Below are 27,234 nucleotides of genomic sequence, written 5' to 3'. Positions count from 1 at the left end.
TAAAGAAAGAAGTAACATTCAGAGGATTTTCTGACTCCTTAGATAGCAACAATAAGAACACAGAATGGGTCAGGATGGAAGGGACCACAGTGGCTCATCTTGTCCCTCATGCCTGCTCAGGCAGGGTCATCCCAGAGCACAGAGCACAGGATTGTGTCCAGACAGTTCTGGAATATCCCCAGTGAGGAGATTTTAGACCTCCTCTGGACAATTTGTTCGGTCTTGGTCACTGCACAGGAAAGAAGTTCTGCCTCCTGTCCATGTGGAATTTTCTGTGCATCAGTTTCTGCCCATTGCCTCTTTGTCTTGACTGGATCCAGATCACCCCCACCAGCCTCTTAGCTGATTTCTTGTAAATGCGTTTTATTTTTCCATTTGAAATCTCACAGACTTTGTTCTCTAAGACTCTGCTTAATTACTATACAGTATTTTTAATTTTTTGAGTACACAAAGAACATCAATAGAAGGTAAAAATAGAAGGAATTAGGGGTTTTTTGTTCCTCTAAATAGAATAGGCCACATAGTTGCATCCAGTTAGGCTATCCTCAGCTAAAGCATGACTTGTTGAAGAGGAGCATGTTTCACTTGAAAACTTCACTCTTTCACTTCTGCTTTTATTGCATGAATGTTGTGAAGCTGGGGTTAAATGCTGAAGCAGAAACTTTTGGTGGAGGTGTATCCCAAAGTTGCAGGGAAGGTGTTTACTAAAGATAACAGGGTTCTGCTCCCTTCTACAACGGCCAGTGGGCCTGTCTGAAGTGCTCTTGTGATAAAAAGGAACCTCAGCTAAGATGGATGCTTTGCATAACACCTAGAAGCTCTACCTAATACTTTGTGAAAGCAATAAGGAGTGCTAACAATTAGATGTCCTTGTTTTAGTCTCAGGTGGTGTGAACCATGAATCATGTCTTTTTGTTGACTTTTCTTATGTTAATGTTTTCTCTTGCTCCTCATCATCCCCTGTGCTTACCTGTAACAGGGCACTTGATGAGGCTGTTCCTGCCCGTGTGAAGTCCCTTATAGAGTCTGGTTCTAGAGGCAAGCAGGTCTTAAGCATCTGAAAAAGCACAAGGATGTGACCTCAGACTTGGCAGTGAATCATCTCAGTTGTCTTTCCTTACAGAGGAATGGCTGTCTCTAGGTTTCAAAATCCACTCTGTAGCTGTGAGTACACCTGGATTTTTGTTGTCTCTTTGCATCGTGCCAGAAGAGCACTAGGAAAGGACACTTGTAAAGGAAGGTGAAGAGAATAGCATTGAGTCTTAAGTATTAGGAAGAAATTGTTCCCTGTGAGGATGGTGAGGTTCTGCCACAGGTTGCCCAGAGGAGTTGTGGCTGCCCCATGCCTAGAAGTGTCCAAGGCCAGGTTGGACAGGGTTTGGAGCAACCTGGGACAGTGGAAGGCATCCCTGCCCATGGGGCTGGAAATGGATGTTATTTTAGGTCCCTCCCAAACCACACCATTCTAATTCTATGATTTTGCTCCTCACTGACCTTTCATGATGCATTCCTTACTTAAATCAGCAGACACAGGCACTGGTCAATCTGTGCAATTCCAGAAAACCTCCAGCTAAGTGTGACTCTTCCATGATTTATTTACAACCATCAGCCTCTGGAAGTTGAGCTCTGATGTTCTCAGTGGTACAGCATCAGGGTGTAGTTTAGTGGTAGCATGAAATAGTTGGTCTGATCTACCACAAGGATTTGTCAAGCCAGAGGGAGACAGTAAATACAAAATTTCTATGACTCAGTGAGTGCTGTAAACTTTGAGCCACACCACGAGTTAAACCCCAACATAAACTGTTCATTTTGTCCATGTGTCCACACTGACTCACAAGTTCTAATCATTTTGACCTTGGCACAAGTTGCAAATCTGAGTAGAACAATTAGTAAATAACAAATTCCTATAATAAACTCCCATATTGTTTGCTCTTCCTGGGTACAGCTAACGTCTCCTCCAGCTGGCTGAATGTTAGGCAAGTGAGGACTTCTTTGTTTGCAGCTTGAATGCTGACCTGATGGAAGACATGATTTGTGACCTTCATAATTAATTTACATGACTGTTTTATAATTGTTAGGAAGTAGGTGGTAAATCACTGAATATCCCGAAGTAGTCCTGTGCTATTGAACTGACAAGATGAATTTATTATTTCCTCACAATGGGCCAAGAACAAATTCAATGAACAACTACAACTCAACTTACTATCTAAAATACAGCACCCCTTCCGGGACTAGCCAACACAGGAGATACTACAATGAATTGAGAGCAAGTAAATATGAGTATGGAAGGAAAAATTACCTCAGTGGAAAAATCCAATCTTGAAATGTTCATACCAAGCTGTGAAAAGTACAAGTTTTTGTGCTATCGCTCATTGGATGCTACATTCTTCTTAGATACCTCTCATTTATCTCTAAAACATTCATAGAGTGTAAATAACTCATATAAAGCTGCATAAAAACCTTTACACTGGTTTGTTCAACTGATCTGTCTAGATCTGCAGTGACTTTTAGTGCAAGGCTACTGGAATAACCTAAGATCCAAAGATTTAAGCTAGGTTTATGTCATGTTGTGGTTAGTATTATGTCAAAATCTGGATTGATTTTCTGTTTCCAATGCACCCATCCTTATGTTTATTGATTACAGAAAGGATGGTCTCAGGCTCATCCAAGCAAGACCAGAGACAGACTGAGCCAAAATGGTGCTCCTGGGCCATGAGCAGGTGCTGGGAGAGGTTTCAAGGAGGCTAAAATCTCCTCAGAGCTCATTATTAAACACTAGGCTCAGATGATTGTTGACATTTCTGGCTATTTTTACCTGCCCAGCAAATTTCCGCATCTTTGGGTGGCTTCTCCCTTATCACAAGGTTTGCCTTCCTGCCTTCACACTCTACAACGTGTTTTCATTTCACCTTTCCCCTCCAGGGTCCTTTTCCATTACCATTTTTCTCCTTTTCCTTTTATAAGCTGATTTCCTCATGAACACTGAGCCACTGCTATCTGTGGAAGAAGCATGATCACTGCTTCCAACACCTAATTTATTGTGACTGACGTTTTTTACCTCTTCAATCACCCAGCATTTTTCTCTTTAGGAGCATGGAATTTTTAGGTCATTGAGGACTTTTCCTGCAATTGTAGGTCGGTTATCACATAACAACTTGAATAAATATTTTGTAAGATTTTTATGTCTTCTTCATTCAGGTGGAAGGCTGCCGCTGACCTTTCCAGTTTTAATGCTTAGAAATTGACTTTTTTTTGGTTAATTTCTTAATGAAGTCTGTCTGTCTGTCTGTCTATCTATCTATCTATCTATCTATCTATCTATCTATCTATCTATCTATATCTATATTTTGGTTTGTGCTAAAAATAAATACTAAAATGCAAGATGTTGAGAGATATCTCCTGCCTGAACAGTGTCACCTGCACAGGAGCCACTCCTAGAAAAAAATTCCCAGTTTGAGAGTCTCTTTTAGGAAACATTTTCTGGTATGTTGTTGGGTGAGTGTGGAAAATCACCTCCATCATCTGAGAGGAGTTGCAAAGCCACATTTGCATAAGAGCTGAACTCATTCTTGCTTTGAATTTATAGAAATCCTTTAATTTCTGTGCTTCAGAAGCAGTAGTGCTCAGACACTGTCCCTAACTCCTCAATGTGTCAGTCTTGTGCAAAAAATCACAAGGGTTACAGTTCCATTTTTGCCAAAATAAGCCTCTTTTGACACTTCAGCAATAACTTTGTGGGGAACTTATCATATGTGCCTGCACAAAGAATGTTGTATATCACTAAATAAAAACAACATGTTTAATATAATAGAACACTTCCTTTGTTATCTTTAGTGTAGTTTTCTGGAATTTGTTTACATTGAGAAAAGGCATTTTAAGGAAGATAGGTGAATGGGTTTGACTGCTTTAAAAAAGAAACTTGGTGGTTTAAAGTCAGTGAATGAAATAAAAACTTTTGTGGTTCATTCAACAGAAAAAAATGTCATAAATAAATGCCGTAATTTGATTTTACTGTGGCATCCAGGGCTTTCCTCTTTTAATTTCAGCACTTCAGGGAGCAGTGGGAGAAGAGAAGAAAGCGGAGGAGTGTTAATGATGCAAAACACCAAGTGAAAAACATAATTTGATTTCGAATGGTCATTTCTGTGGAGAAAAACTGCAAGAATCTGATGATAATGATTTAAAAGAGGAATTTCCAGTCACATGTGCTGAGCCTTGGGCTCTCTATCAGTGACTGAATGAATATTTAACATGGACTTTTTCCATGCCAGTTTGCTACCTCAGCTTTTCCTGAAATTTGCCTTTCTTCCAGAGTTGTTATTGATGCTGGTGTCAAAGCATCTGCTAGTCCCAGGGAACAGTCTGAGGCTGGCATTTGGCAGACCTCAGAGCAGAGGGTTGGGCCCAGTGACCAGCCCATGAACCCTCAGATGTCCCTGGTGGCTTGGGAGGGAGTGTCACGTCCTCACTTCTATCTCCCACTGCCCCCTGTCCCCTCTGACTTGCGGTCAAACTGAGATATAATTATGTTGGAGGTGTGGCTATCAAATGTGATATTAAAATTTACAGGGCCTTGTGGGCCTTGTGGGCTCTTTCTCAGCGTTCACTAATTAATCTTCCTGGCCCTGACTGTGTGGGTTTATCTCTGCCTTGCAGTCGGTGAGGCTGAAGCTCACAGGTCAAATGTTTTGCTTGGGGGTTAAAAGTCTTGCTCACAGCCTAGAGTGGAGACAGGAGCTGTCAAGAAAGCTCTTCATCAGAGAGTCCGTCTCCTGTTTTTCACAGTTTAACCATGGCCTTTACACTTAGAGGAATCCTATTTTTGGCAGCTTGGCCTAGAGAGATGGGAGGAGCCCAGGGGTGGGGAACATCCTCTCCCATCCCTGCTCTGATGGACCTTTTCTGCTTGGGCTTGCTCAAACATCTTGCCATGATTTTATTTTATGGGAATAAATTGGATATTCTGACAATACAAATTTCTAATGTCATGTGAATGTTTCCAACTCTTGCTTTCTGTTTAGTATGAGGTCTTGAGGCTATTGTGTCAGGGAAGAATTAAATTGGGTATTAGGGAAAATTTCTTCGTGGAAGGGGTTGTCAAACATTGCAATGGGCTGCCCTGGGAAGTGGTGAAGTCACCAGCACAGCAGGTGTTTAAAAGGCATGTGAGAGTGGCACTTGCCGTCATTGTTTGATGGTGAAGGTCTTTTCCAACCTTAATGATCCTTTAATTTCCTGTTAATCTGATGGCGAGATTTGTCAAGAATAAGAGTGGAGCAAGTTTTGTGGAAGACTTGTTCTAACACAGCAATAGATGGAGAAAAACAGGGGAGATACAGGCCCATGACACTCAGCAGGACATTGGGATACTGAAAGTGATGACCTTCCCTTTGGCTGAGCCCAGAGGCCAAATTTGTTAATGAAACTGTTGCCCTTGGTGCATTTTAAATATCAAAAATATTCTTTCTTCAGAAACTGTCAGGTTGTTAAGTTGCTTCATAACCTTTGTTCAAAAGTGTATTTAAGGCCCTTGTCATGTGAGTTAACAGCTGAAGAGCTCTTACACCCCTCTCCACAGATAAGGCTTAGACTTGTTCTGTAATAGCTGCTCTTATCATCCCTCAGCATATGTGCGTCTTATGAACTAGAATAGAAACTGTAAGAAATTCGTGGTGTTATTTGCTTCTTGCCTGGACTAACACCTGAAAGGTAACACAGCTCAGAACAAACCGAAAAGCAAGTCCTAGGGTCAAAAATAAAACCACTGTCAAGACATCAGTATGAAAAATAACTTTGTGAAAAAGCAGGCAAGTAACAGAGAAAAATGTCATTTGACATGCTGGATCTCAGCAAATGTCATATTGCTTTTACCCCATCTGTGTGCCATAAACCTAAATTCAGCAGCATCTCAGTTTTAACAGGGAAATGAACAACAAAATCCCAAGCCCTCCTTGATGTCAGCTCTGAGAAACATGAACACCCAGGCAGCATCTCATCTCACCTCCTATTTGTTCTGTTGCACACCAGTAGGGAGGAAGAATCTTTTGAAGTCTCCTGCAAAAGCACAGAGGTTGTGCCTGGATACCCTGCAGTAATCCAGCAAGGTGCCTGGTGCTTCAGGGGGGCAATTCAAGTTGTAGGAGATCCCTTCCAGCTCCTGCTGTGCTCAAACATCATAGCTGGATATCCAGAGCATGAAACCTGGCTCTCTGGGGAGGGAGCTCTAGCAGAAACCTCTGATAATAAACTAATTCCTTGTTAAATATTCATTGGCCTAGATAAAGGGGGAGAAAAGAGGAAAGACTTGGAAAATAACCCAGAAAACACCTGCAAGTTTTGCCAAAATTATGCATTCTCCTGTAAGAGAATTTGGGTTTTACAGGTTAGTGTTTTCTGAGGAGAACACAGTTTTTAAAGGAAATTTTCACCAGCTTTAGTTTGAATTACACTCTCTACAAATCATAGAATCAAAGTTTGGGTTGGAAAGGAGCTAAAAGGTCGTCTTTTTCCACCTCCATGAAGGTGGACCTGCCATGGGCAGGGGCACCTTCCACTATCCCAGGCTGCTCCAAGCCCTGTCCAACCTGGCCTTGGACACTTCCAGGGATCCAGGGGCAGCCACAGCTTCTCTGGGCAGCCTGTGCCAGTGCCTCACTACTCTCAAAGGAAATAATTTCTTCTTTAAATCCAATCTAACCCTGCCCTCTCTCCATTTGAAGCCATTTGCCCTTGTCCTATTGCTCCACGCCATTGTGAAAAGTCTCTCTCCAGCTTTTTTGGAGCCTTGCACAGTGGCAGTGATGACGAAGATGAAACTGAGCTTCAGGAAGGGAGAAAATCAAAGCTACCTGAATTAGTAATTTATATCCTGGAAACCTTACATTTCCCTAATTCAATGTTCTCAATTGTTTTAATATTATTGTAATTTGACCAGCAGAAACAGGATGAAACAATAGATGGGAGGAAACCACTGCCAAACTTTCTATATGTTTTGATTATTTATTGAGGCTATATTACCTAAGAAACTTTGTGCAAGCAAGTGTTTAAATCAGACCAAACTAGGTCCAGAACCTTAATATCTAATAAAAGGAGATACCCTTTATACAGGTAGAAAAACGAAAAAGCAATGCAGATTCATGTCTGGGTATGGCTCACCCTCTTGTGTCTTTATCTAGAATTGCAGCCTCGTGGAGAAAACTATTTTTACTGTCCTGAAATAAGAAGGGAAAGTGGCAAGTGACTTGTGCCCTGCTCGAGGCTGGTTTAAGGGATTGGGGGGCTATGGAAAACCAGGACCCTTTCAGGAGCAGCTGGAGGTCTGGTGGGACACCTCAGTGTGGTGCAAGGTTAGTGGGAAAGATCCACAGGAATAAAGTTATTTATCACCTGCAAGCAGAGGTAGCAGAATTATTGTGATTAGGTCAAAGGAAAAGTTGCAGTTACAACATGTACCTCTTATTTGGCCTGTACAAAACATTACCTCCCTTTTTGCTTTGCACTTCTTTTCCTTTCTCATCACATGAAGTATAAAAGAGCCTCAAAATATCCATAAGGAATTTTCCAAATTAAAAAAAAAAAAAAGCCCTCCTAGATTTATAAATAACTTTAATTAAAAGCTCTGTTTGTGAATTGGTGGTAAATCATGTGTTTATTTAGCAGGAAGACATTCCATTGACAATCAACAAAAAGTTAACAGAAGAAAATTTCGTGGCATTTAACAAATTATGCAAAAAAACCCCACCCCTGTTAAAACCTGTTTTAAAACTGGGTTTCCAGTTAAAAAGGAACAAATCAGTGGCAGATCCACTGCAAGGAAAGACAAAAGTAACACATTAGTAGCTTAAACATGATTTCTACAAAACCTAAAATAACATCAGAGGTTATTTTAAGCTAGTAGTCTAGTTTAAGACTGAAGTAATGGTAATATTTCAGACAAAATTATCACCTATAGGTCAATCTGAGCAGATGCACTGAGAGTGAATACACTTTACAGTGGGTTCTACTCTTTCCTTATAATCTCACACCAACTGCAGTGAGACCCAGCAGGACTTTAGATGATCTGAGTGGTGCATTTGCAACTTGCAGGACACTTCTTCTTCACCAGTGAGTGGCTACAGCCAAACAACATTTTCAGATTCTTGCAGTTTCCAAGGAGGTCCTGATACTTGCAAGGGTTGGCTAAAATAAAAGAGAGAGAAGCAAACACATAAAATATTGTATGGAAACTGAGCTCTGGTTTGATACTTCTGCATTTTCCAGAAATTCCAGTTGTTCATGTCTATATAAACTTTGTACTTTTCCTCTGCTATTAGAATGGCTTGAATATTATAGAATGTGGTTTATTTTAAGGAGAATGGAGCAACTTACTGCAAAGTCCTTTGTCACAGTGGCCAAGACAGTCAGCACATTTTGGTCCACTTCTGTAAGGCATGGCTATTTGCATTGGGTTGTTTCCTCTGAAATTTGAAAGAATTACAAGACAAAACAAGATCAACAAGAAGCTCTGAGCCATCAACAGGAGTTTTTTGTTTATTGCAGTGAAAGGCATCCAGAAGTTTTTGGATAAAAGTATTTTCCTAGGCAGTCATGTTTTAGTTTCAGATACAATACAAAAAAAAATTTTAAATAAGAGAACAATAAGGTTTAGAGAAACAAAATTAATTGATTGGTTGTATATGTATATCATTATCTAGTAATGAAATGTGTGTGCTTCCTAGCTCTGCTTCTCTAATCTATTTCAACTGCTTGAGGAAATAATACAATCACAGAATCACAGACTGGTTTGGCTTGGAAGAGACTTTAGAAATCACTCAGTTCCAAAACCCTGCCATGGGCACGAACACCTCCCACTACATCAGGTTGCTCCAAACCTCAGCAAAACCCTTCTGAAATGCAGTTCTTTACCTCTGTGAATATTCACAGAGGTAGTGAAAGTGGTGGCTTCCACTTTATAGCTGATTTTTCTCCTTTGTGGTCAAAATTAGAGCATGATTTGTGCCCAGTGCCTGATTCTGACAGAGATAAACCCCTGTTCATCTGCTAAAATTCCCCTAATATCTCTTTCAATGCGAAATAAAACAAATACTGGCATTCAACATGCTGTTAAACCTGCAACCCTCATTGATATTTTCAAAAGTATGAATGGTTAAAGTAAATTGCAATTGTTTTATCCTAGAGCCAAGGGTGTTTTGGAACCATATCCATAATCATCACGACTGAGTTAGGAGGCAGTACATACGCAGGGCAGTATTGGCAAACATAGAAGTAATTGTATGGGCCCGAGGGACAGTAGGAAACTCCACATCCCACCTTGTAACTGTCATACCAGATCAGCTGTAGATTAAAAAACAAGTACATTATTTCAGAATGAAATCTTGGGATTAAAAAAAAAAAAAAACCAAAAACAAAAAAAAAAAACACCAAACAAAAAAACCCACAAAACAAACCTCACAATGTAACAGAACCAGAAAATAATGTTTTTCTTTCATTTTTTTCTAGTCAACTTTTAAATTGAAAGTTTAGCTGTCATAAAGAATACATAGAAAAAAGACTTTCCTGCAGCTTCCAAATGTTTTTGAACATAGTTTATGGCAGGAACTAAAGTTGAAATTCAAATATTTTCATCATAGGTATTTTGCTTTGGCGCTTCTTAATCATGTATATCAATCCCTGTATAGAAAATATTTATTTCCAAACTAAAGGTTTTTCTACAGACTAATATTTCCTTTCCGGACAGCTCTTCCAAAATACTGCTTCCATTGCTTCCTGCTTAGATGCAAAAGAATTTTAGCTTATCATACATCTTTGGATCAGAGTATGAATTATAGATAATAGTTTGATGACACTGATAATTTTTTCCTGATTATTAAAAACTCCCAGCCAGCCTAAGTGTACTCCTGTGATTCTGGTGTATTCGTGCAGTTTGTTTCAAGTCTCCATACCTGAGTGTAGCTCTCAACATTGATATTTTTTGAGATTGGTCCATATCCATACTTGAAGTTGGAGGACTGACTGTACCACACTTGAATTGTATCAGCCCATGTTCTTGGGTAGGATGACAGTAACACATTTTCACCACAGGTGACACCTGGAGAAAAAATAAATCTATTTTATTAGGAGAGAAGCAAACTATAGGGAGGGAGGTGGGACATAGGGACTATAGGGAGGGAGAGGGGCTGTAGCTATATTCTAAAAAAAAAAAAAAAATGCTTATAATGCCAATCACGTTGCCCTGTGATTTTAAGAACCTTCATAAATTGTCTTTCTGAGCGTTCATCTGATAAAAATGATGGTTTTGTGTTTAACAATCACAGAATCAGAGAATAGTTTGGGTTGATCATCTTGTTCCAACCCCCTTGCCATGTACAAGGACACTTTCTGTCTAATAATCCTAAAAAGCTATTCTACAACAGATTAAAAGTCATGTTTATTCCTATTTAACATTCACAGGGATCATCTGCAAACTGTCAATAACTCATCAGTTTAGGCTCCATCCTTGTCAGTACCATTAATAACTCTCTTGTCTCTTGGACTGATTTTCATCCCACACTGATTTGCCCATTTCTGAGCATTTTTGGCAGCTTTCTCACTCCACACCTGAAAGACACAAAGCAAGAAGTGTCCAGGTCACAGATGGGTTAGTGCAGATTACGAGAAGGGAAAAAAAAAAAAGAATAGGGAATGGCTAGGGTGTTGAGCACTGAGTGCTGCCATGGCCCTCAACAGAAAGAGGAGGAATTGTGCTGATTTACTTTCCTGGGGCAGAGGAACCACATTTCTTCAACTCTTAAAGATTTTGGAGCAGGTTATTCTGCACAGTTCTATCACACAGTCCTGATCTCCAGATGGTGCTGATTAAAAGGGTTTTATAACACACTGCTGCCTTCTTTCAGTTTTGTTTCTGAATGAACACTGCAGGGTGCACTGGATAAAACGATATAAAACTGATTTTCAGCCCAGGTGCAGCCGAGTTGTTGTGATTCACATCAGCTGGGCTTTGAACCTGGGGAGGGTTTGTGGTCTCTGGGCAGGATTAACCTCAAAGCACTGACCAGCTCATCTGGTCGTGGGACAGGGATAACAAGGACTATCAGAGGTGACAGGGATGAGAGAAGTTTTGCAGATTTAGTTCTCTTTTTCCCTCCTGACAGTGTGAAATTCAGAAGCTGCTGCTTGGGCTCCCGCTCCCCCTTTGCTTTGCAGGCTCTTTCCTTCATCCAGGATTTGTTTCTCATTTTAGATTCAGAGAATCAGAGATAGTTTGGGCTGAAATGGACCTTGAAGGGTCTTTTAGTCCAACCACTATGCAATGAGCAGGGACATCTTCAGCTGGACCAGGTTTCTCAGAACCCTTTGACACATCCTGGAATGGGGCAGCCACAGCTTCTCTGGACACCCTGTGCCAGGACCTCACCACCCTCAGCATAAAAATCTTCTTCCTAGATCTAATCTAAATGAATATTCTCTTGACTACTGAAAATCATTACCCCTTGTGATATTGCAAGAGGCCCTGATAAGATAGACCCCCTTCAGGCACTGGAAGGGGCTCTGGGGTCTCTTTGGGTTCTTCTCCAGGCTGAACATCCCCAGCTCTCTCAGCCTGACTCCAGAGCAGAGGTGCTCCAGTCCCTGGAGCATTTTGCTGGCTCATGTTGAGTTTCTCATCCATGAACGCCTCCAAGTCCTTCTCATCAGGCTGCTCTTAATCCCTTCATCCCACAGCTTCCTTTGGTGCTGGGTTTGTCCCATCCTTTCAAGGGAAAATTAAGGCTAGCTGTAATTCATAGCTCACCATCTTCAGCATGTTCCTGGCCGGGGGAATTACAGATCTCCGTATTTCATTGTGCAGCTCAAGGATCTGTTTTTCATTTTGAGACTTAAAATGAGGTAAGGAGAAAGCACTCATTTTTTTATATGGAAAACCCTGGAAAAAATAACAGTAAAGGTCCCAGTTAGCAGAAGTATAATAAAAATGATAAGTTATGAGTTTCTTGTCACTTTTATTTGGTCAACTAAACAAACCCAAATAATTAGTCTCATTAATCTTGTTTAACTTAAGGCATTTATGGTGGTATAAATAACATCTCAGCCAGTTGTTTTAGGCTGCAGCTATATTCAGGTGAAGGAAAGTATCAACTGACAACATGGTTCACTTCAGATTTATTGAAGAAAATGATAATTTTCTTCCCTAAAGTACTTATTTCTTTTTATATGAGGGTCTTGATAAATAGCTCTCATGCAAGTATCTGCATAGCAGATACTAATCCTCTCTAGGAGATTTATGAATCAGATTTCTGAATTTTAAATTATTTCACTATTTATGAAAAATGTCTTTTTAAAATTAGCCCCATGAAAGGAAGAATATTTTGATAGGCAGAATCACAGAATGATTTGGCTTGGGAGCTCACAGAGCCAGGAGCTCTGAAGCCCCTGTCTTCTACAGGGACACCTTCCATGAGATCAGGTTGCTCAGCCAATATATAAATAATAATAATAATAATAATAGTAATAATAATAACAATAGTACAAAAATCTGTATTAAATGAGAGTTCATCTTCAAACTGTTACATTAACACACTAACAATACTTGCACCCCATAATTCTAAATCTCTAGAGATCACAGGATCAGACTAGATCAGGTCAGATATCTATTCACTAGAGTCAGATATGGGTATTTTGCAGATGAATATTCCTACCTGTCCATCAGAGTGGTGTAGCAAAGCAGCCAGGAAAATAATTGCAGCTAATAGATCCATTTCTACAGGGAGAAAAACCCCAAAACAAACCCCCAAAATCCATTAGTCTCTGCTGTAGACATTTTATGGCATAATGTGATAAGTAAGCAAGATAGAAAACTGTTGCAAAGTGAAGCATGCACAAAGTTTATTTTAGTTTATTCTGGATATATTTGTGCTGGGTCTGTGCATAGGCACCGCTGCATTCTACAGAGAGAAGAATCCACCTGGCATGGAAGCAGGGTCTATAAATAGCATAAAATTGTGTTTTATTTGGAACAGATGGATCAGCCACCTTTTGACTACTTTATTCAAGATATCTTGAATTTGCAATATTTCCTTCATGTTTACCGCCCTATACATTAAAAAAAAAAAGCCCATTAATGTGCTCAGTATGGTCACATCAGAATCCTTCTCAAGTATCATCCACAGTGAGATTTGTTGTTTTGGAGTGGAGCACTGAACACATGGACTGTTGTCTCCATTTCTTTCCCACTTCCCTGTTTCCTCATTAAATCTGCAACACAATGGCTCAAGCAAATGGTGGTGATCACCCTCATGTTTCATCTGACACCTAGACATAAAGAAAACCTTCAAATATGATGTTATTAACAAATAGTGTTGGCTACTGCACTCTTACTCCTGAGGCACCTCATGCAGATGTACACAGACACTCTGAAACCCACTCACACACGCAGAATGCTTTTTCTGCACATCAAAACAGGTAAAAGTTACATATTTTTTGTATTGATGAGGATATATGGAGGGAAAGGTCTTTTTGGTTGTTAAAAAGACGTGACTTTGAGCTCAGCAGGTTGCCTTAAACCAGATAGGCAAAAAGAAGACAGAGATAACAAAACCCAAAAATATAAAATGCCTTAGAGATAGCCTCTGAGAAAAAATCCATGGTGTGAGCAGGATAGGTCAATAGAAATCTAGGAAGTTCTGCTTGACAGGGAAACTATCCCAGTAAAAAAAAAAAAAAAAAAAAAAAAATTGTCCCTCCTTTAGTTTAAAATCACTACCCCTTGTCCTGTCATGTCATTCAGATATTCAGACTTTATCTTGTTTTCCTGTGATTTCATAAAGAAATAATTTGCATGAGGTAGAGGCAGGGATCTCACTGATATTAATGGAGAATAAAATCTTAAGCTGCAGGGATATTTTTGGACATGGAGGAGTTGTCTTGCCTGTACACACAAAACCAAAAATTTTTGGGGACTTTCCAGATTAGTGCTGCAACAGGAAACATAAAATATTTCTGGATCCAGAGTTAAAGTTGATTAAATACTACCAAACATCTTCAGCTGCCAAACTCTGCCATCAAATCTGTCTCTTGGACTAAATGTGTCTTGGACTAAATGTGGGCTTTACTTTCAAAGTCAAACGCTGATGGTTCCCAGATACAATTATCCCCCCCTGTCAATAGTGCTCAGTCCACTGAATCACTTCTATGCTTCTGAAAAAAAATGACAGCAATGCACCTTTAGGCAGTTCTACTTGAAAATCATCAAAATTTGGTTGAGGGCAAAGATGAATAAAATAAACATTGTTAGCTTCAAAATCATAAACAAATTTCTATTTGAAAAATACAGTCTTTATGTTTCATTCCTCAGTAGAACCTTTCTCCCACCATCTGATACAGCTTTTAGGGCATAGCAGGTTTGAGAGTTTGGCAGAGTGGGGATATTTGTCTTCTCAGTAATTTTGATATATTTTTCCTCTACTTTCTCTGAGTTTGCCTTTTAATTTCATTAAAGTTATAAACTCAGTCTCCATTAAGAAAAGTTAATCAGCTTATTACATACTATAATATATATTAGACATTTCAGCAGTATATATACATGAAAGTTTGGACAGATAGTTAACATTTAGAGATGACAAAATTCTGAGTTCAGCTGTAATGATGTATCCCAATACTCAAGTGAAATAAATGCAGCATCAAAACAATTCAAGAGCTATTAGAAAAGCATTCCCCATGACTGACAACCCCATTCAAAATTTTCTTGGGATTTTTTTATGTTCACATTTGAAGAAAGAAGCAAGTGGGTCCAAGTGTTACATTTTGATCTAAAGAAATACAGGAATTAGATTCCACTGAAGCAATTTTTCATCCCTACTCATGGAACATGTGGTTTCAGAGAAGATACATTTTATTTAACTTTCTTTCTCTGAGATATTATAAGCAGAAATTTCCTTTCAGTTATCACATCATCAATTATTGGTACAACTTAGCTATTAACTCCACTAACCTTTGTAGCACAATGAACAAGACGCTAGGGATAAAATCTCAAAGGCTTAAGTTCAGTTCTGCATACATTACCTCTGTCCACCAGGATCCTGCTGTACCTGAGGAAGTTGCAGGAGAGTGAGAGGCTCTCCCCAGTCCAGAGTTGTATATATATATACACATTTTCCCTTTTTTTTTTCCTTGTCAATATTTATTGCTGATAAATGACGTCAGCTTTGGGGCTGCCCATTGCGCAAGAAGAACTTATCTTAAGAAACAGATGACTGAAAATGAACCAATCCTGCTGCATTGTTATGGATTTTTTTTCTCGTCTCCAAGGTAAGGATAAAGAGAAGACAGAAAACCTGTCTTTTTGCAGAACTTCAACTTCTAGTCTGATCAGCAAGCTACAGTGTTAATGTGTTCACAAAATAAAGGCTTGAGTTCCGAGCTGGTTGTACAATCATCTTTCCTGTTTCTGGCAAAAGAGTGGGATTAATGTTTTGAGGCAGAGACACAAGTGAGCAACTTCTTAGCTCTACACAGAATGATCTGTACTGTGGGCAACACAACGATGTTTTCTTTCAAGTGGTTCCTGAACTTCCATTTGCTGAATAAAACATATTCCATTAGCTCACTGAAGCTGTGGCTCTGGGCATCACTTTTTACCAGTGCACATAGTGATAGCACGAAAGGGAATGCCTTTAAACTGAAAGGGGGCAGGATTAGAATAAATATTAGGAAAAAAGTCTTGACTATGAGTGTGGTGAGACACTGGAAGAGATTGCCCAGAGAAGCTGTGGCAGTCTCATCCCTGGCAACGTCCAAGACAAGGCTGGATGGGGCTCTGAGTAATCTGGTCTAATGAAAGGTGTCCTTGCCCATGGCAGGGTGTGGCACAAGGTGATCTTTAAGGTCCCTTCCAACCCAAACCATTCTGTGACTCTGTGATTCTGTGACTATTGTATACATAACTCACCCCAAATGTTGCTCAAGGTTAAGTTATTGCAGAAGGGCAGCAGATGTTTCATGTCTTTCTTCTTCAGTCTAGAGAGATGTGTGGCATGTGCTCTGCTCTAGTGCAGCATAAAAAACGGTTGGGGTTGAAAAGACCTTAAAGATCTGCAAGTTCCAACCCCCTGCCATGAGCAGGGACACCTTCCACTAGTCCAGGTTGCTCCAAGCCCTGTCCAACCTGGTATCTGCTCATCCTTCTTTCTTGCAGAATCTTTGTGTCCACTCTCTTATAAGGTAGAATATCACGAAGGCAGTTTGACAGGTCCTCATTGCTCAATCACAACCTTTCTGGCTCCCTTCCATGCAGTCTGCTGACTATCAGAGGGCATAAAGCATCTGCACATGTCCTGATTCCTTTTTTGGTTCCCTTCCCCATCCTTGCCTTTGCTGTGGTGTGTCCACCCTTTTCACCACACTGGGTGGAGGTGGCTGCCCGTGCTGCAAGTCAATATTGTCTCACTGTTTCCAGATTTCTGCCGAATTCCTGCAGCTCTCTGCTGTTGCCAGAGTTCTAATATTGCATTATAATCCCTGCGTTGGAAAACACAGCTGCCTTTGTTCTTTCTCTCTGCAGCAGGCAGCACTTACTTCCTATAAGTTGCCTCTGATAAGGTCTCCCACATCCTTCCATGTTCTGAGATAAGGGCAAAGGCACTTTTTAATCTGAAGTGCTTGTGAAAATTTTGATGAGACCAGGGTTATCACCATCAGAAAACCTCATGAGACACCAACCATGGTTACTGAGACTGCATTTCTATTGACTGTGAGGGGAGGTAGACCAGCAGCTCCAGATTCCCAATGTCCTGGGAGATGCTTCCATTCTTTTACCCTTTCCACTGTACTCAACAATTTTCATTCATTCACTACAGTCACCTGAGCTTTATTTGTACTGTTAAAATGAAATTATGCTGCTACAAGTATTTCTTTAAAGAGTGCCCCACCTGTTTGAATAGCGAAAACCATTTGTTTTCTAAAGGAAAAGATCTGCTACAATTCATGGTCTGTGGGTGAAATAATTGGGAGGAAATAGAAGATTAACAAAACTGACATCCGGAACCATGGTACAAAGAACAATTTAGCACAGCAATTCCTACTTCCCCATGTGGAATACCTGAATGGGTGGGGTAATTTAATTAAAAAAGATATCAAGAATTTATTCCATGGGCTTCTGCAAATGTATGTGCATTTTTAGAGATAAATCTATGGAAAATTCTTAAAAAAAGATGAGTTTGAGTGATTTGACTGTGGAAGTTCTCCTCCAGGCCTTGTGTAAACCTGAACTGCAGGAATCTGATTTATCTCAAGCAATGAAGACAAAAACCCAGTTTCTTCAGATTCTTATTTTCACTGAAGTCAATGACAGTTATAGCAGAACTTTAGGTTAAAATCCATGCAGTTCTGTGTGATTCAGAACATTGCACAGATCTCTTTCTTGGCTGTCAGGACACCTTGAAGACCTAACTTTGTTTGGCAAAAACGAACATTATTGATTTCTTCCACACAACTCAACTCACCTTCCACTCTGGATGATGATGATGATAATTATTATTGAGAGAAGCAACAGAGTTGCTGTCCATCAATCAAAAAGTGCTGTCAGAGTAACATAAGAACAGTATAATGGAATAATGAAAAAAAATTGTTATACAGAAACTTTTAAAGGTCTAGTCCTTTTCTTGTGCTCCCAAAAAGGGATCTGTAAAATATCAGCTCTTCCTTAGAGATGTGTTTCTATATGTTTCTAGAAAGTTTGCAACAAGAAGATTTCATGGTTTTCCTTGGGTGATAAATGTCCTCATTCTTTCACGGTACTGTTATTCCAGAAAGCTTTTAAAGTCTAACATACAAAATTGCAGGAGGTTTTTTGTGAATGTGTGTGAAAGTAATTTTCATGAAGCCAAAATGGATTAGCAGATGATTCAATCAGTACAATCATACACTTCTCATATCCAAGTTCAATACATGCCTGTGTTCATGCCCTTCACTATCTTTGCTGAAATGTGGCAAAGCTGAACACTGTAAAAAGGCATAATTCTCCTTTTATAAGCATATACGGTTTGTTAATTCAGCTTCACTTTAGTTCTAGTAAGTCATTAGAAACATTTTCTAAATCTCTGCTATGGGACATCAAAAATCTGTCTCCAGAAAATAAGTCTGGGGTAAAACTCATTCCATCTCCTGGGACAATAGCGAAAGCATTTGCAATTTCAGCCAGACTTTTCCTTGAAAATAGATAAAGCACACCTCTGAAGTCACCTTGGGAAGCAGAATATCTAATATGTTTAAAATGTTAGATTAGAATAAGAGAAAATATCAGATATAGGTCAATGAGAGAGATGAGCTTCATCTCATCAATCATATTTCTCCCATAAATCAAATAAAGCAATGCCTGTTGTAAGGGAATTATAACAACAGCGTGGAAGGATACACCAAAAGTGAACAGAAAAGAATTCTGTGTGGAAACCATTAGAACAACACTATTTTTTTCAGATATGTCTTCCTCTGTGTGAGTCAGGTGTAACCAAACAAAAGCCCAGTTGATCCTCTAGAACAATTCCTTTATTTAAACTAAATCTGGACAACAGGAAACAGAGCAAACAAACCATAATGACTTTTCTTAGAATTCAAAATGACTTGTGCTATAGGTGATTTATTAATTTTTATTGTTATTTAAAGGAAGTGAGAATACACCCCTTTCTCTCTAACTAATGGTGAAAGACACAAAACAATGCAGACTCAAGCTATCACAGATATCTCAAATGTGATGATCATCTGGAGGCACTTGTTCATTACTCATGGATAAAACAGGTTTTATGTTCAATTTATATGGTTAATAACTTCAGATATACTTGTCTGAAAAATACAGGCTACACAAATTGAAGTTTTTCATGGGCATGCATCCCTTTGCTGCATGCATTTGCTGGAAGAGGATTTTCTGTAACTTGGCAGTAGTGACAATGTGGGGCCTTTTACTATAAAATCTTCCCAAAAGTGTGGGTGTGAAATTAATTCCTTAAACTGCTTATATTCCTTAAATGTTTATATATGAGCATTTTAGTCTTTTCATGCATTTGACATAAAAGTAAACCAGAATTTTTGTAGAGGGTGCAGAAAGAAGGTTGTTCTTCTTGTAATGGTCTCCAGTTGGTAAAAAATTCCTTGAACCTGTTGCAACAAAGAGTAAAATGTGTTAGAAAACAGGAAAATCTTATTTCCAAGTGCATGAGTCTCACACAGAACATTCTATTGGATTGGTTGCAGAAGTAAATGAGAAATATTTGGAACTGTGAAAAAAAATATTTATAGAAACTCCACTTTAAACCAGAGAATCCCAGCCTGAAGAGTCATCTGGAAATGCTACTGCTGATTAAATGCATTTTGACTAATAATAGTTTATTTAAAGGCCAACTGCCTTTGGCCACAGTCAAGCTTCTTTGTGGAGTGACTTCTCACTTTTTTTAGTAGTGGCATAGATTTGACAACAGTCTGAAGCTGGAAATTACTTGATAGAAGATCAATAGAAGCTACATAACCAAGAGGGTATTTCAAATACTCATTCAAAGCATATCTTGACCGAGGGGGCTTCCCACACCTCACTGGAGCTGAGCCTTTCCACAGCCTGACATCCAGGAGTCACAGAGCTGGCTGGGGAGAGAGGTAAGAAGGGGCATTTATTTGCTGGGAAAGGCCCTGAGAAAAGTTCTGCAAAGGCAGATATAAATTCCTGCTTTCTGCATCCTGCAATATTTTTCCCTTGAGAGAGGTGATGTGATGTGACGTGTTGTGACAGAAAATGTGCATACAGAAAGATGAACCTAGAACACACTGTTCTGTAGTGACCAGCAGAAAAAACGACTGCTGAGGAAAAAGTATTTCCTGATGGAAAGTGATACACAACTTTTACAGCTTTCTGCTGTTGGACAGCATTCAGTTGTTCACACGTATATTGATATCTCAGTATGTGTTAGTGCTTTTCTATTGTCACGTCAGGGAAAAGCAAATACAGTGCAGTTCTTCATAAATCAGTGAATAAACTCTTTTGAGATGAGTCATAAATTACAGTTGAATTATATGTAGTTTTCTAACTAAAAGAGGTTGCCTGAAGTGTAGGTTTCTGCTACATGTTCTACTTACATCTAAGTAAGTTCTCTCACCAGAAGGAGGGAGATCTTCTAGGTTAGTGAAGACCTGAGTCTGAATGTAGCAGCCCATGAGGAGACACTTGGCGTCATCTCATACAAAACAAGACACCTTGGAAGTGATAAGGATGTTGCAAGTGCATATGGAAGATTGTGCCTTTCCAGATTTTATCTGCAGCCCTGGCAGGATACACTGGGGGATGTCAGGAAGTTGAGGGCTCACAGCTGAACTAAATGCTTTGAGGAATATAAATAGCTGAGAGAATTGGGATTGTTCACTCTGGAGAAGATGAGGCTCCAGGGAGACCTTAGACCTTTCAGCACCTGAAGGGGCCCCAAGAGAGCTGGAGAGGGACTTTTGGCAAGGGCATGGAATGACAGGACAAGGAGTGATGACTTCAAACTGACTGAGAGCAGGATTAGATTAGATGTTAGGAAGGAATTCTTTATTCAGAGGTGAAGCCCTGGCTCAAAGAAGCTTAGGCTACCTCATCCCTGGAAGTGTTCAAAGCCAGGTTTTACAGGGCTTGGAGCAACCTGGGGTAGTGGGAGATGTCCCTAACCATGGCAGGGGGTGGGTTGAGATGATCTTTCAGGTCCTTTCCAACCCAAACCATTCTGTGATTTTGCAATTCTCTGAATATTAATTGACTGCTATGCAGGCATTTATGTGCAACCATGAAGCTATTAATTATACCCCTGAAAGGTAAATTGAGGTCTAGATCCACTTTCAAATTAGAATTATTCAAATACTGTGTCCCAGTTCTATTCCACTCACCCAGACACTGATCTCATGACAGTGCATTGGGTTTTACAGTGGGTGGCCCTTAGCTGGCCATAAATCAGCATAATTCATGTCTGTACTTGTCCCTCTTTTTGTGGATAGATGATTGATTTCCTAATGTTCTTTGATTCCATTCTTCATTCTCCCTTTTCTTGAGTTTGAGCCGATCTCCTCCCTTCCCACTCACCCCCATATCTCCTTTCCTAATTCCATATCCCACTCTGAACCTAGTTTTGCTTTTAGTCTATCCAAACCATGATATTTCTGAGCGTTCCCATGGCAATCTTATCTGTATATGGCATTACTGAACAGTAAGTGTGAGAGTCACTGCAACCCAAACCTGCTCTGTCATTTTCCAGGTCAGACTTATTGTATTTACTTTAGCATACAGAGCCACTTTATGTAAAATTATTCTATTTTAGCCTTGATTCTTTCAGCTGAACACAAGCAGGTTCTTATGTTTTTGTGCCAGCACTTTGCATACTAAAGCAGCAGAGTAACTTGTTCCACATTTCTGCTTTGAGTATGTAAAGAGAAGTGTAAAAGTTCCCTTCTAAGAACTTTGCTACCATGAGGCCTCTTCATCTCACAGGCTTGCTTGATGAAAGTTTAAAATATTAGGTGTGTTTTCCTATCAGCATAGCTTCCACAGATTGATGCATTGCTTTTTCAATAATTTGATTCACGATTTTTTCCCTGGATCAGATGAGGTCAGTGATTCAAATGCTCCCTTAGCTCTCTTTTTGGGCAGAAGTTCCATATCCATCGCCCCAATTCTCTAAATTTTGTGTGATGATGGTCTTCATGAAATTGGTTGTTAAAATCACAGAATCACAGAATTGCAAGGGAACTGTAAAGTTTATGTAATTCAAGTAGGCAGAGATGAGACCCACAGGTTGCTTAGAGCCTCATCCAACCTTGCTTTGAATCTTGATCATGGTTCAAAAATTTATTCAATTGATTCTTTAAGCATTGGTGGTGAATTTCATCAGCCTTGACTCCTCCTCTGTCATCCCACTGTTCTATTGTAGTGAAAAAACCATTTACATGGACATTTATTGCATTTCCCTGTGTATGAGAAGGGTTTTAAATTTCTCTGTCTGGATTATCCCCATGTCTGTGTGGCTTTAGAAGATAAATAAAAATAGTTTTTACATTGTGACATTCTCATATGACAGACCTGCAGATTTTGGTCTCACAGATTTTTTTCTTGCTTGTCCTTTGCTCTGTGGAAAGCAAACACTTTGGGTCAGTGAAGTACCACTCCCACAGAGCCAGAGAGTGTTTACCAGGAAACCTGCCGTTTGCCAAAGTAATTTTTCTTAATTATTCCATATTGTACAAGCAGGGAACTTTTTCATCTGCTCCAAGGATACTTTTAGTGCCAAGCAACAAATCATAAAGTCTGTTCAGGTTATCAAATAATCAAGTTAATGTATATTTACCTTAAAAGAACGTCATCATCTGCAAGCCTAAGTTTTTTAGCAAATTACTACTCCTTTCCTTGGTCTGTCTTTCTTTCTTTCTTTCTTTCTTTTCTTTCTTTCTTTCTTCTTTTTTCTTTCTTTCTTTCTTTCTTTCTTTCTTTCTTTCTTTCTTCTTTTTCTTTCTTTCTTTCCCTTTCTTCCTTCCTTCATTCTTCCTTCCTTCTTCCTTCTTCCTTCCTTCCTTCCTTCCTTCCTTCCTTCCTTCTTCCTTCCTTCTTCCTTCCTCCTTCCTTCCTTCCTTCCTTCCTTCCTTCCTTCCTTCCTTCCTTCCCTTCCTTCCTTCCTTCTTCCTTCCCTTCCTTCCTTCCTTCCTTCCTTCCTTCTTCTTCCTTCCTTCCTTCCTTCCTTCCTTCCTTCCTTCCTTCCTTCTCCTGCCTGCCTTTGTCTTTTCTGTCTTTCCCTGTCTTTCTTTCCTGTCTTCTTCTCTCCCTCTCTCTTTCTCTCTCTCTCTTTCTTTTGGTGCTGCTGTGATACCAATTTCCACCAGCTCTTTGGGCACAGATGGCTCTGACAGCTCACCCAAAAACCTGGAGATTCCCAATTAGCTCCTAATCCGATTTCATGGCTTTTAAAAATATTTTTTTCTTTTTTACGTTTAAATGTTGATGTTTTCCTTTGTAAATCATTGAGCTAGTAATACACAATCTCAACAGTACTTAATTTCTCTGTTTTTATTTTGCTGAGCCTTCACAAACTTTTCCATCTGCTCCTTCCCAGTTGTAGGAGCCAAATGTGAGTGCTTGAGCCCTGGATATCAGGACCACAGGCAGCCAAGCCCTGGCACATATCTGGATGGAGCTTCAGATTGCAGAGCAATGGCATTAAACTCATTCTTAGAGGAAAATTCAAAAAGCTGGCATAGGTGCCCAGAGAAGCTGTGGCTGCCCCATCCTTGGAAGTGTCCAAGACCAGGTTGGACAGGGCTTGAAAAGCCTGGGACAGTGGAAGGTGGTCCCTGCTCATGACAGGGGATGGAACCAGACGATCTTTCAGGCCCCTTCAATCTAAACCATTTCTCTGATATTTTCACCAAACCACTGCCCTGGTTGGAGCACCGGAGCCTCAGGGCTCTGAAGACTTCATTGCAGAATGAAAAAGCACAAAACGTGGCCTTGAAACATTCAGTGATGTAACTGAGATATTTTGGTTACCAGCAAGAAACTGGCATTTGTATTTGAGGAAATAATGGTTCTTTTAGTGACACTGGAGCTTCACTGCTCAGTTTTCCACCAGAGGGCACTCCTATATCTTCAATGAAGGCGAGTGTCAGAACAAGACGAGCAAGTTCTGTGTGGCAGTGCAATTCCAGCTGTGACAGGGCAACGGGAAAAATGCAGGAGCAGGATGACCTTGTTGAACATCTGCCAGCACTGTCCATCATCTGGGAGCCTCCACTGCCACCTGATGGGCACAGCAGGCTTCAGGACCCCATGTGTGTCAGGCTGATGCACACAAAATAATAACCAGTTCATATACCGAGTGTCTGATATGGCCCAGTTTAATTAAGGGATCTGTGTCTTCCTGCTGAAGAGCAGCAAGGCCACTGTGTCACCAGATTCAGTATTTTCCGTGGAGTATTCCATCCCATACACAGTCCTGTGGTTTTAATCTTCACCTCATAAAAATACGCATTGTTACAAAAATTAAATTGCTTCCACAGCTGATGCAGCTTGGGTTGATTGTGTAGTTATGGTACTCAGCAGTTTACATCAAAATACAATGCAAGACAACCATCTGCAGTCAAATCTGTAAAAAACTGAAGAATTTGTTGGTGGTGTCCCTGTCAGATATATATATTATATGTATATCTCCATGTGTGTGCATATATTATACCAATCATAAATTACAGGGCTGTGTTTTACCCTGTTTTTTAGCTTTTATAACCTTAGAATGATTTTCAGTAATTAAGGTAAACGTACTTGAATGAAGAAAATCCAGGCACTTTGCTTATTGATGTAGAAGAGAAAGCATGACTTTGTGGAGATAAAAATAGCCAAGGCTCTGAATAAAATGTTTCAGAAAATTAGTAGTTTGTTTTATGTATGCACACAAGAGTAAACCAAGCTCTCTGAAGTCTGAATTTATCCTGAAGATGTATTAAATCAGGTTTGTTCTTTAGTTACTGCAATGGTTAGGCAGTTTTAAGGAGGAAATAAGATTTTCTGGAAATTTGAACAAAATATAGATGAACAGAGTAAGCAGAGGATTGAAATTTTGATGCATTGAGCAGTTCAGATGTTCTGGCACACTGTCAAAAGTGGCAGATTCTCACAGCTACTCATAAACTGGTCAGGTAAATACTTTGCCCTTCATCTTAAGTCAAAGAGGAGGAACAGCTTGAAATCAGACTGTGACCCTCAGCTCTGCTCCAAGGAAATATCCCTGTTAAACTGCACCAGATGGGACAACTCAAGGCAAAGCCAGGCTGAGCTAACACAGGCGTGAGCACGTGTCATTTGTTAAATCCTTTCTTCTCACTTGTATTGTTCCTATGGATACCTTTGGCAAGGTTTCTGTCTGCCCCACTTTTTTTCCCCCAGCTGTTTATAGCTCTGCATTCTGTGGCTGAATAAAGGTGACTTTGGCTGCCTGGTCATGTGGTGACTCCCCTCCCCGTGCTCCAGCAAATTCATCAGCCACTCTCTTCTTTGGCCAAATCCATCATTCTCAATGTAGTCAAATGGTGATCAAGAACATGGATCTCCCATGAATGTGTGGTGTAGCAGATGACCTTTTGCCTTCGGGGTTTGAAGTGGAGAAGTTGGTTCATCTAATGGGACCAGTCACTTCAACCCTCTGCAGTGTTTTGTGACTACTTATCTTAAAGTACTTTTTAAACTTCTTTTTGAGAAGTTTACTTCAAAGTACTTCTTTTAAACTTCTTAAACTTCTGACCCACTGTAGAAAATGTCTCAGTGTTTAACCAACAGCATCTCCACTATTCACTTCCCGGGTTTGATCCAGAACTTTTTTCTCTGGAGATCCCTCACCTTCATGCTCCACCCCAGCCAGGCCTGCTGCCATCAAATCAACCTCACTGTAGCTACAGGTCTCTTGAACCTGCAGATGGTGAGGAAAACCTGTCCCTGCCAGAGCATGATGGAGACTGCTAGAGGGGCATTCATCTCCCACCAGGGCTCTACTTCAAAGCCATTCTCCTTATGCTGCTTTTAGAGGCAATGGAGATACTTCAGGTCTGTATTTCACCTTTCTTCTTACAGCAGATGCCTGAGACAGGCTGGATGAGCAGGTAAGGTAAATGACTGCCTTGACATCAAAAAGATTTTTTTAAGAAGTATTATATTAGTCAAGTCAGTTACTATTCTATATCTCTTTCTGGGTAAGGTTGAGGAAAACAATTGTTTGGGGAAGAGATGTAAGGATATGGATGGTAAAATATGTCTATGATAACTTTTGGGTCTTAAGGCCACGGTCAGTAGAGCTGCTTCTTGAACCATGTCTTCAAAGATGCTGAAAGGCCCTTGGCATTATTAACCTGTGCCAAGGCTTTTCTGGAAGGTAATGCTATTTGCTCTAAGCCAAAATTGTGTCAAGGACTAAGAATATAAAGACACAGAAAAGCTTTTCAGTGCTCAGACCTGTGTTCTGACACTCTGTAACCTACTACAGAGAGACATGCAAAAAGAATGGATGGAGAGATTTCAGAGGAAAATCTATATAAAAAGGTCTGAAATTAAGAAAATATTCAGGTCAAGCATTTACTTGTCCTGCTGTAGAATGCCATCAGTGATGTACCAAGAGTGTGCACGTATCCTCTGAAGTACACAGGGCAGGTATTAGACTGCAATGGACACATGATTCATCTTCTCATCAGTGCGTCACCTCTGGAGCCTGTTTGATGGTGTCTCCACATTCTGTAGGAATGATTAAATTAGGCTGTGTTTCCTCTGTGAGAAACAATGCAAAATCACACCTCTGCACTTCTTCAGCTGCTCAGCTCCTCACAACCACCTCATGCACATGTGTGTACAGGCACTCTCATTCCTGCCTGGACCTTGGGGCTATTTTGAGTGTGCACTGCAGCTGCAGCTGTTGATGTGTTCCTGGTCATGAGGAGGGTCAACAGTGCACACACCATGTGTATTCCAGAACTCTGGAATAGTCAGGCATGCTGCACAATTGCTATTTTGCCTTTGAAACATGCCTGCTGCTTCCCCAGAACTGAGCTGATACATTCATTCATATTGATATTCCTGAGGTTTTCATGGGCAAACTCATTGCTTTGGTTGAACCCAGCCACTGCGTGGTCCATCTTGGCTAAGGAGAGCTTTCAGGGCTCAACCTCTACAGTCTTGTTTCATGTTCACTGGTAATGGGGTGGGCCAGCTGTCAATTATGGTTTAGCCTAAATGGCCTTGTTGTTTGCTGTTATTTCCTTAAATTGGGCAGAAAGGCATCTTATGCATTGTGTATCACCTCCTGGCAGGACGAGCCTCTTGCTCCCACCCACTGCCAGCAAAGCAGGTCTGATGCTGCAGCTCATGAAGTGAACAAAGACAGCAGGGGCTCAGGGGAGATGCTTAATGCAGAGGATAAGATCAGGCTCAGACACAGAGCTGCTTGGGGCGATGCATTATTAAATGCTATCCTGATACACTCCTTCTGTAGGAGCCGATTAATGACATCCCACTTTATTATCCTTATCTTTTATCTCCTCCTTGTTTCACAGATGTAGCCAGCAGTACATGGCACTAACCACAGACCTGTGGCACTCATTAGATGGTGGCTGCTCCTCACAAGCGCCATCAGATGTGCAATTCCTGTCCCTGATTTTGCTAACGATGCTGGTTAACACGTTGCTGTGTCACTGTTCAGGCAAACCTAG

At 40.2% G+C, this 27,234-nt stretch overlaps 1 protein-coding gene across 1 annotated transcript; it reads right to left on the bottom strand.

Annotated features, from left to right (window-relative positions):
- Nucleotides 1-7,621: 7,621 nt before the first annotated feature.
- On the bottom strand, nt 7,622-15,150 carry CRISP2 (cysteine rich secretory protein 2). Its single transcript, XM_066314660.1, has 8 exons — nt 15,058-15,150; nt 12,696-12,757; nt 11,792-11,923; nt 10,506-10,596; nt 9,942-10,087; nt 9,239-9,333; nt 8,368-8,456; nt 7,622-8,178 (listed from the first exon to the last, which is right to left on the bottom strand). Exons 2-8 carry the CDS (start codon nt 12,753-12,755, stop codon nt 8,051-8,053), a joined length of 741 nt encoding a protein of 246 aa, XP_066170757.1. The 5' UTR covers nt 12,756-12,757; nt 15,058-15,150; the 3' UTR covers nt 7,622-8,050.
- Nucleotides 15,151-27,234: the final 12,084 nt, after the last annotated feature.

This window comes from Sylvia atricapilla, chromosome 3 (genome assembly GCF_009819655.1).
Source record: "Sylvia atricapilla isolate bSylAtr1 chromosome 3, bSylAtr1.pri, whole genome shotgun sequence".
In the NCBI taxonomy this organism is placed as follows: Eukaryota; Metazoa; Chordata; class Aves; order Passeriformes; family Sylviidae; genus Sylvia; species Sylvia atricapilla.
Note: the sequence above shows the minus strand (reverse complement) of the source record. Positions and strands in the feature narration are given on the sequence as shown.